Consider the following 10,910-nt stretch of genomic DNA (forward strand, 5'->3'; position numbering starts at 1 on the left):
CCTGAGGCCACCGATAAACCTTGCAACAAAATGGGAATGTAACGTGGTTTCCCTTAAACTTCACTTCTCCTACAGAGAAATCCCATTGGTTCATTCATTTATCTATTCTTTTATTCATGCATTCGAACGTTTCTTGAGCTCCATGATAGGTTTTGGAGAAATAGAGATATCAAGATACTGGTCCCCTCCTGGGGCGGAGGGGGAAAGAGGAGTCGGGTAGACGGATGCATTGACCACTACTTGAGATAGGTGTTAGGACAAAGGTTGTCATATTTTTAAAAAGGAACGCAGGGGAGCAACCAGTACAGCTTGGAGCCAGGGGAAGAAGGGCTCCGGGAGGGTGTCTTTAGAGAAAAAAGTCTGGGGACAGAGGAAGTACCTGACGCGCTTGAGGTATTGAGGGAAGGTCTACACATCTTTCAAAGAGCTTGGTGGATGAATTTCTGATAGGTATATCGAAAACCAAATAAAAGCAAAGGTCAGGCAATTATCAACTTCAGGTAAACAGCTATAAAAGAACGGAAAGAAAGAATTGATAAAATCCTGCCTGATAAAGACCAGTAGGAACATACTGCATGTTGGACAGAGTTAGGTCTATTAACTTGCTGCTGCAAGAGAGAGCCCACACACCAGCAGAGCTGAGGAGTGGCTCGTCAAAGGAAAAAACAGGGTCCTTACAGGATGTGGGAAAGGTGGAGTTTAGGTAATACTGAAATGAAGCAGTGTTTTGATAGGTTCAAGGTAAGCATGGACGTAAGTGAGGGAATCAACAGCAAGCCTCGGCTGAGAAGTGGACTGAGGGTCCACCTGGCAAACAAAATTAAGATAATTAATTGTAGATAATTATGTAATAGATAACACAATTAAGACGAATCTAGACTGTTGTGTCCAAAACCCCATTATCTGGAGCTTGGCACCCAGGTTGGAAATCGCTGCTTCTTTGTGCCAAAGTAATCCACCTGGCTTTGACCTCCAGGCAACAGCGGGATGTTCCATTCTCACTGATTTTAAACAGCGAAGTTTATGACCATGATTTTAGAGAATGAAGTTTCTCAGCCCCATGTCATTCATGTTGATTAACAAAAGCAGTTTTTACAGACTTACAGAGTCTTCGTACAAACACTACATAACTCAGCTGTGAAGAATATTTTCACAGCCATAATAATGTGAGCACTGAGAGACTGAGTTAACTAAAAATTGCAATACATTTGAAGTGAGAGGGTGGAGGTGGGGAGAGAACTATATCCTCATCGTCCATGGCAGGCAGTCAGCTGAGTATATCTAAAATAGAGAAAAAGAGATAATAATATAAGCATATTATTTAGAAATGTAGAGGGACATACCAAAAGAAGCAGCCAAGAAACTTGAGAATGGTTTATGGAAGAGCATGTGTGTAGGGGTGGGAGAGTGGAGCAGGAAACTGATTTTTCATTAAATGCCTTGCAGAACTGTTGGCTTTTTAAACTATGCAAATTCCTTTGTTAAAGTAAGAATTAAGACAAAATAAAAACATTTTTGAAAACATGCTGGGCCGGCCCGGTGGCTCAGGCGGTTGGAGCTCCATGCTCCTAACTCCGAAGGCTGCTGGTTCGATTCCCACATGGGCCAGTGGGCTCTCAACCACAAGGTTGCCGGTTCAATTCCTCGAGTCCCGCAAGGGATGGTGGGCAGCGCCCCGGGCAACTAATAATTGAACACGGCACCTTGAGCTGAGCTGCCACTGAGCTCCCGGATGGCTCAGTTGGTTGGAGCGTGGGCTCTCAACCACAAAGTTGCCAGTTCGATTTCCCGCAAGGGATGGTGGGCAGCGCCCCCTGCAACTAATGATTGAACACGGCACCTTGAGCTGAGCTGCCACTGAGCTCCTGGATGGCTCAGTTGGTTGGAGCGTGGGCTCTCAACCACAAGGTTGCCAGTTCGATTTCCCGCAAGGGATGGTGGGCAGCGCCCCCTGCAACTAATGATTGAACACAGCACCTAGAGCTGAGCTGCCACTGAGCTCCTGGATGGCTCAGTTGGTTGGAGCGTGTCCTATCAACCACAAGATTGCTGGTTCGACTCCCACAAAGGATGGTGGGCTGCGCCCCCTACAACTAGTAATGGCAACTGGACCTGGAGCTGAGCTGCGCCCTCCACAACTAAGACTGAAAGGACGACAACTTGAAGCTGAACTGCACCCTCCACAACTAAGATTGAAAGGACAACAACTTGGAAAAAATCCTGGAAAAAATACACACTGTTCCCCAATAAAGTCCTGTTCCCCTTCCCCAATAAAAAAAATCTTTAAAAAAGAAAAAAAAAAAAAAAGAAAACATGCTATAGGAATTTCAAAGCCCCCCTTCCCCATTCCCCCCAAAATCCTATTGGTTGTTCACTCAAGACCTCACTGGTCTCAGCTACTTTCAGCACAGGCCAGGAGCTAGGCAACAGCTTGGCAGATCCAGAAATTCTGTTTTATTCACCCACAGTAGACCTGGCTCTGAACGACTGCCACTCCCCAGAACATTTTTGGGGAGAAGATAATGAGAAGGGACTACAACACATAAAGACACATGATAAATTATAACGTTGTAATAATAATCTGTGGAAGAAGAGTAAACATTCATTGAGGGGCCATTATGTGTCATGCCCTGTCCAACACTCATGTTTAATATACACGCTGCCGTAGGTACTTTTATATCTCCACGTACGAGTGAGGAAACCAGAACAGAGAGAGATAGTAAAAGGTGAGTACCTTGCCTGAGGTCATGCAGATAGTAAGTAGCAGAAGCAGAGCTGTCCCATCAGCTCAAAGGTATGTGCTTAGTAATTTCACCCCCCTGAGTTCCTGGCCCAGGGATGGGCAAATAGGAACCATCATGGCAGATGACATTCATTGATGGATTACTCTGCCAACCACTGTAATGAGTACTTTCTGTGCATTATCTCCTTCTGTCATCACAGCCATCATATGAAATAGGAACTATTATTATCTCCATTTCACAAATGAGGAAACTGAGGCACACCCCAGCTAATCTGACTTTAGAGCTGCAAGCTCTGCCACGACAGTACAGCACCACCTCCCTCCTGAGGTCAATGGAACAGAATAAAGAGTGAAGAAACAGATCAAACATATCTGTTTAGCACATGATAGCGATGGCAACTCAAGAGAGTAAGGAAAGATGAGTTGCTTGAAAACCATTTGCAACCAGGTTACCATTCGAAAAAGTAAATTCAGTTAGATTTCAACCTCACATCTTATATCAAAATTAATTCCTAGTGCATTAAAAAATATTGAATGTGGGGGTGGCTGGTTAGCTTGGTTGGTTAGAGAGTGGTGCTAGTAATACCAAAGTTGCCGGTTCAATCCCTGCATGGGTCACTGTGAGCTGTGCCCTCTTTCAAAAAATAAAAATAGGGGGGTGGGGGGTGGGAGATGAGGGTAAGGGGGATCGAATATATGGTGATGGAAGGAGAACTGACTCTGGGTGGTGAACACACAATGGGATTTATAGATGATGTAATACAGAATTGTACACCTGAAATCTATGTAATTTTACTAACAATTGTCACCCCAATAAATTTAATTTAAAAAAAAAATAAAAAAAATAAAAAATAAAAATAAAAAATAAAAATTGAATGTGAAAAGTGAAACCCTAATAATGCCACCAGAAAAATGTGGGCACATATTTCTCTAATGTTGAGCCTCAGCCTCATGTCCTCCAACCAGACTTCCTGGCACTTGACCTTGTCTTGCAGCATTCTTCACCACCTTCCTTCTCTGAGCTCCCACGGCCTCTTTTCTAGATGGCACTTACCATATCCAGCTGGAGGTTTGTTGTTTCCCTGCTTGGTCTGCCCAGGACCACTGTATCTCCAGGACCAAGCACAGTGTGGGAAACCCAGCAGGCCTGTAAATGTAAGATGAGGGGCAGAGGGAAGGACAGATTAGCATCTGATGGTCTCCAGGGAAACTGACCCAGCTTTCCTGGTCCCAGGAAATATGACTACTCCAGACACTGTCATCTGCCAAACATGGATGGGGTCTTTGGCCTTGGCTAGCCCTGGACGAAAGCCAGCAATTTCTGGGGGCGGCCGGTGGCTCAGTTGGTTAGAGCGCTAGCTCTCAACAACAAGGTTCAATTCCCGCATGGGACGGTGGGCTGCGCCCCCTGCAACTAAGATTGAAAACAGCGACTGGACTTGGAGCTGAGCTGCAACCTCCACAACTAGATTGAAGGACAACAACTTGACTTGGAGCTGATGGGCCCTGGAGAAACGCACTGTTCCCCAACATTCCCCAATAAATTTTTTTTAAAAAGCCAGCAGTTTCTGATGGTCCAACTCCTTGCTTGCCAATCTTTTGCAGACCATCAGTCACCCTTCTGCTGTTACAAGAGGATACAGTACACATGGTTAGAGCAGGGGATGAAGGGCAGCACAGCTTGGGGATTTTAAATGTGGGCTGTTAAGGCCCAGTTGTCCAGACATTGGGTCCTTTACTTAGCTATGTGACCTTGGGCAAGTAACTTAACCTGTCTGAGCCTCAGTTTTCTCAGCTGCACAATGGAATCAATAACTAATCCTCCCTCGTAGGGTTGCTCTCAAGATGAAAGGAAATAAGGTAGGTTGGGTACTTAAAACAATGTGCGGCATTTGGGGGGCACCCAGTAAGTGTTAGTTACTCTTGTTCTTGTTATGAATCACTGTCAAGAGTTCCAGCTCAGGGCTGAGGATGCCCCTTTGCTCCTGCAGTATTTCCCCAGCCTCCTTCCCATCACTCTCAAACCATTTTCTGAGGTATTGCTTCTGAAGATGGCGACACTCATGTGTTGTGGGGGTTTTCTGTTTTTGCAAGCTTTGATTTCCGAGGGAGACAAATTCCAAATTTGGTAGCTTTTATTCTAAAGTGCACAGAAGATGGGGGAAGTCGCAAAATTACATACACTACAGCACAGAGGAGGGAATTGACGGGGCTGGTGTGTGTGTGTGAAGACTTCAGAGAGGCCTTGACGTCTGAGTTGATACTGGAAAGATGACTAAGAGCTGTTCAGGTGAGGGGGTGGGGCATGCGAGGCCAAGGGAAAGCTTGAACAAAGGCACACAGGCTGAGTCCTGGTGAGTAATCCTCTATGGCTGTCCCTGGGACAAAGACGGCTTCCTGGGGAGCGGCAGGAGATGAAGCTGGAAAAGCAGGCCAGGCTATTAAAGACCCCTTCAAAGTATTTGTGTGTGTGTCGGGGGTGGGGCATGGGGGTTGGTCCCTCAAGTCAGCAGCTTCACCCCTTAGAGGAGTAGGTGACCCCCATGTGTGCTTGTGTGTATCATGTCAGACAGTAGAGCTTTCTGTGTGCCCACAGGTGCCAAGGTTATTACTGGTCCTTGGAAAGGTTCCAGGTGGTCAGGTTGTATTGACTTCATCCCTGTCCTCAGGGCACCCACTGTTCCACTGGGGCCACAGGACAGACACACCTGTAATCAACAAAACACACACTCACAAAATTACAGCCAGGCTTTAGGAGGAAATGGTAGATCTGAGATCCTGCGGCTGATTGGAGAAAGGGCTGGGTGAAGGTAAGGCAGAGGAGACCAAGATGGGACAAGAAGACAGCCTGAGGGAGGAAGGACCAGGAACAGGCCTGGCAGCTGATTCTGAGGATTCAGTAATAGGGAGCTTAGTTTTAACTAAGAGCTGTGGCAGTGGTGTGTTGAAGGGGTTCCTGGTTCTTCTTCTAACAGATATGTATTGAGAACCTACCAGACATCAAGCAGTGTTCTATGAACAAAACAGACAGATTCTATGAAGTGCTGGGAGACAGACAAGAACCAATCAAGCAAATATTTAATATATAAAGTAGTGAGAAGTGCTGTGAAGAAAAACATAGGCAGGTAAGTGGCTAAAGGGGGGCAGACTGTACTGTTACAGAGCAGTCAGAACGGCCTCTCTAAGAAGGAGAACATTGCAAGAAAACCTGAATGAGATGAAGGAGGGAGAAGTATACATATCCACTGAACTAGTGTTCCAGGCAGTGGGAACAGGAAGTGCGGAGGCCCTGAGATGGAAGCATACCTGGCACAGGAGGCACGTGGAGGCCGGGGGTAGGATGGAGTGAGCGTGGGGATGAGTGCAAGGAATGAGGTCAGAGAGGGGGTGGGGGCCAGGTGGCACGTTGTGGCCACATTTTTTAAGCGGCATGACAGACACTGATGGACCTGACTTTCAACTCCAGCCCTGCCTTCACTTATTTTTTTTTTGTTTTAAAATTTTGTTACAAAAATGAATCCATTTATTCTAGGCTAGCAATATTTCCATTGTGGAGCTTCTACTGGTCTTTCAATTCCTTCAGTCGTCTGATGGCGGACTTGACTGTGACAGAAGTGGTGTTGGTGCTCCAGGCACCACCAGCTACTGTTTTCACGCAGGAACCACAAGGCCAGTTCCCCACAGCTCGTCTCTTCATCTTGGTTTTGCCACAAAGGAGCAGGTGTACTTGGCGTGCTGGCTGATTTCAATTTTCTTCACCATTTTCCTGAGGGAGGCGCCATAACGGGTCCCATACTTACCAATGCCGACCGTCTTCGTGCGTTTAGCCACATCCCCGCACACCAGGCCGGAACCCAGAAAGGTCACCTATCATCTTGAACAGGTTATTGTAACCTCTTTTTCATTTTGCTTCATTTTCTTTCACGAAGACGGGGTGTATTAGTCAGAGTTTTCCAGAGAAACACAGAGATTTGTTTGTTTGTTTGTTTTAAGGAAATGGCTCACATGAGTAGAGAGACTGGCACGTCCCAAGTCTGCAGGGTTTCTCTCTGTGAAAACTTGACTTCCTCGTGGCCTGAGGTGGGGGCCATGGGTAGAGGGCCAGCTCCCAGCCCCGGGGAGCACAGACCCAGTCGGGAGTCCAGCCACTGCAGACCCAGAAAAGAGCCCATGTTACAGGTTAAGTTCGAAGGCCTCCAGCTGCGGGGTTCCCTCTGGCTCTGGGGAGGCACCTTTTGTCCAGGACAGTCCTTCAGTGGATAGGATGAGATCAAGCCACACTGGGGAGGGCAGCTTGCTTTACTCCGATTTTAACTGTAAATCTCACTCAAAAATACCCTCACAGAAACATCCAGAATACTGTTTGACCACGTATCTGGGCAGCACGGCCAGCCAAGTTGACACATAAAGTTAAGCATCATACATAATAAGAATATTAGTCTCGTAAGGTTGACATGACAGCTGACATTGAGAATATCTGTAAAGCACTAGGTATTACACATCGACTGGCAAGTGGTAAGTACTCAACCCAAGGTGTTATCATCATCACAGGGAAAAATAACATTTGTCAGATGCCTAGTGGGTCGAGCACTGGCTGGATAGGCTCTTCCGTGTTGTTATTTAATTCCAATCTTCCTCACCACAGTCTGACAGAGGAATTATTATCCCCGCTCTACAGTTGAGGAATATAAGAGGCAGAGAGGTCACTCGACTCGCTTGAGGTAACTAACTGTCTAGTTCTAGAGCTCGAACTAGAACTCAGGTCTGTCTGATTCCAAGACCTGGGTTTTTCCCACTGTCCCACATCCTGACTAGTACCTGAAACAGCTTAGCTGAGTCAGGAGAAGCCTCTGGCCATCGAGGCCGGAGGCTGAGAGCAGCAAGGAGAGGCGTCTCCCTGCTGTTACTCTCAGCACCTCACACACAGGTGTACACACACCTCGGTCCCAGAAAGTCCCTTGAAGCAGCCTGAGGTCAGCCCTTGTGGCAACTCTTGGCCCAGAAAGGGTGTCTGTGGAAGGCTTTTTTCTGTAGAATCCTGTGCTGATGGGATCATTACTAATTCCTGACAGTTCAGCCCTCAGCCTGAAATGGGTAAAGGAAACTTTCCTGCTCTGCCAGCTTATTTGGGGCGAGGGGAGTTCTCAGAGAAGGGCTCCTCACAGGGCTTGAGGGCCATTTGGCTCAGACCTTATTGTCACATGGGCCTCAAATGTAGACTTTGGATATTATCTCCAAGTGTGTCTACAGACGGTCACAGGTTACTCTCTGATTGAACAAAAAGGAGGGACTTACCACAAAGTGGTTTAACTTTTACTACGGAATTTTTAAATATATACAAAAGTAGAATGAATCATACAATGAATCTGATATGCCCATCATCACAGGACTTTATATGATAAAACAGGGGCCTATAGTTTCTATAGAGAAAAGGTTCTAAAAATCCTGTAACGATCTTGTGACTGGCACAAGTACAAGTTCTGATTGTGTTAAAAACTGTTAATTTGTTAAATGTAAGAACTTCAAACGTGTCTCAGTTTTTCTTCATTTTAAAGCCTCAGTAGTTGAAGGGACCTTGGCTGCTCCCCAGGCTTTGGAGGACCTGTTTCCAGGGAACAGTTGCTGAGAAGTGTGGGCCCAGGTAGAAGAGATGGGAAAGACATGCCCCCTCCAGGTCCCGGGCTGCGGAATCTCAGGTGGGAGTCCTGCAGAGTGCAAGCCTATGGCACATTGCTTTGCCCTTCCCCCCAGGGGGTACAGGTTCCTGACTCCAGGGCCAACGGTGGGGGTGGTGGTGGTGGGGTCTCTCTGTGCCTCTACAGGAACTCAACCAAACAGCACTGACAGTGCAGCCTCTGTGCGGCCAGCTTGCTCTGGGGGGGTGGGACTTGGAAACCAGGTCTTGCCCCTGCCCCCAGAGGAACTTCCAGTCTGCAGGGAGAGAGGCAAATCACTGTATCTGAAGCGAGCGATTAAGTGCCACCAACTGTGCCTGCACAAGGATTCAGCCATTGTTTGCTCAGGAGGCGGCTCTGTGGGTGACCTGAAGTCAAGCGGGAGTGTGCACAGGGCCCGCTGGCCCGGAGGTCCCCGAGGGCAGGGCCTCCAGCTTCCCATTCTTTCGTGGTTCCCACAGGCCAAGGGCCCGCTGGGTTCACAAAGAGCTTCAGTGCTCGCTTTTGACTGAACCTTTCCCCTTTGTATCTGTCTCTGTGTCTCTCAGCATCTCTGTCTCTACGAGTCTCTGGTTCGCTCTTGTTTCCCAACATCCTTTCCGAGCCCCCAGGGGAGCAGAGCTGGGGGGGCCGGGCAGTGGGAACGGGACAGCGTCCTGTTCTCACCAAGGACAATAAGGGCCGGAAAGGGCTGGAGCCAAGGCCTGGCGTGGGCTCCCCCTCCCTGCCCGCCCTGGGCGCCCCCACCCCGCCCTGACCTTCTGGCGTGCCCTATGTGCCAGCCGTCCCCCTCATGCCAGTGCCAGTCTCAGGCGAGTCCAGCCTCTGCCGGGACAGGGAGCCCTCTTAACCTGTCTCACCTTCCACTGCCTTCTCATCTGTGGCCTCACCTCCCGCCGGCCAGCCAGCCTCCCCACTCGCATCCCCTCCCCCACTGCGTTATTTACTCTTGTTTCCGGAGCAGGCAGGCGGGTGTCGCAGGGTGTAGGGGCCACGTGTGAGGGAGCAGGAGGAAACATCTGGCTTCCCTCTGTCCTTCATGGGTGGGACCGCCCCTCTCTCCCCCAGGCCTCCAGCCTCCCTTGGTGGAGCAAAGCCTCAGGAGTGCAGGGGCCAAGAGGTTAGCACCTTTGCCCTTGTCACCTCCAGGTCTCCAGAAGCCATGATGGCCTCCCACCCCCATACTTAATGATGGTGACCAGGTGGCTGGGATACCCCTGCCAGGGTTAATTGGTAGGTCAGGTGTAGGCAGCCTGCAACTAGGCACCCAAGATAGGCTGGGTGGAGAGCCAAGGTTGGCGCCAAGCTGCCTTGTAAATGCACCCATTCCCTGAGGAAGGGGTCATTAATCGTGGGCCACATACTGCAATTGATTCCTACGCAGTGGGTGGCAGCAGGTGCCCAGATCCCTTGGCATTGCCCGGACACCTGATCTCCAGCTCCTCCCTAGCCTGGCCCCACCCAAGCGCTCATCTTGAAAGGCAAGGTGCCCCCAGGTGGCCAGGCCCCGCAGCTGTGTCTTGTGCTCACCAGGCCTGGGACCTGGCCCTCGGCCCACCACTCCCACCCCAGGTGAGGACAAAGGCAAGGTTTGATAGAGACCCAGAACCAACTCCCCGCAGATCCCGGGTCCGTTTTGGACAACTTCTCCTCCTTCCCGAGAGGGTCCCACGTACTGCAACCCCTCCCAATCACTAGGTAAGTTGGAGCCTAGAGCGCTCCCTCAGGCGAGCTCTGGTCTCCATTGAATTCTCTGCCTCTGCTGCCAGCCTAGGGAAGGAAGGAGACTTAACTCAGTCTCGTCCTCCCAAGTGAGCTTACCTTTTGGGTCCAAGGTCCGGTTCCACTGGACCTCCAGCAACAACCCTCCCCAGGCCTCACTCAGGATGGGCTTGTAAAGGACAAGGTTGCGGGTCTCCTGGAGATGTGGGCTCATGGCGCCCTCTATAGGCATCCTGGGTAAACTGCATCGCACTCCCTCAGCCTTAGAGAAAGGATCTGGGGGACCCACCACCTATGGGAATAGGTGGGTTGGGGGAGCCCCTAGGTACAGGATTGGGGGTGGGTGGGGGCCTCTAATCCGTGACAGCTCTTTTGATTCACTTCATCTTCACTGTCTTCTTCCCTAACTCAGTCACATTCTACGTACAGGATTTTCTGTTCTAGAAGGGCCATCTACTGCCCGTCATCAGGCACGGTGCTTACCCTCTGGACAGGGGTGCTCCTCTTAGCAGAGCGGGGACAGGGTAGGACCTGAGAAGCCATAGCCCTCATTCCCCTCAGGGCTGGGGCTGAGGTGGATGGCCTCGTCCCTGTCGTTCTACAAACGTGGCTAAAACTTAGGAAGTTCCTAGTCTCTTGGCTACTAGACATTGGAGGAAAACGATGGCACCAAAACAAAGGGGATGGGGGTGACCAATCTTGGGAGTCTTTCTAAACACTGGCATGCGTTGGGGTAGGAGAGATGGGTCTAGGAGGGTGACATAAGCAGG

General features: G+C 49.4%; 1 protein-coding gene and 1 long non-coding RNA gene across 2 annotated transcripts; both read right to left on the reverse strand.

Annotated features, from left to right (window-relative positions):
* Positions 1 to 57: 57 nt before the first annotated feature.
* LOC141568481 (uncharacterized) lies at positions 58 to 10,443 on the reverse strand. The gene is made up of 3 exons (XR_012491635.1): positions 10,240 to 10,443; positions 3,798 to 3,890; positions 58 to 1,281 (listed from the first exon to the last, which is right to left on the reverse strand). It is a non-coding gene; the product is annotated as an uncharacterized LOC141568481 (long non-coding RNA).
* LOC109434655 (large ribosomal subunit protein eL43) lies at positions 4,977 to 9,341 on the reverse strand. The gene is given in 3 exon segments (XM_074319098.1): positions 4,977 to 6,457; positions 6,460 to 6,610; positions 9,309 to 9,341. Coding segments are annotated over 3 exon segments (339 nt in total). The 3' UTR covers positions 4,977 to 6,302.
* Positions 10,444 to 10,910: the final 467 nt, after the last annotated feature.

Source organism: Rhinolophus sinicus, linkage group LG14 (genome assembly GCF_036562045.2).
Source record: "Rhinolophus sinicus isolate RSC01 linkage group LG14, ASM3656204v1, whole genome shotgun sequence".
In the NCBI taxonomy this organism is placed as follows: domain Eukaryota; kingdom Metazoa; phylum Chordata; class Mammalia; order Chiroptera; family Rhinolophidae; genus Rhinolophus; species Rhinolophus sinicus.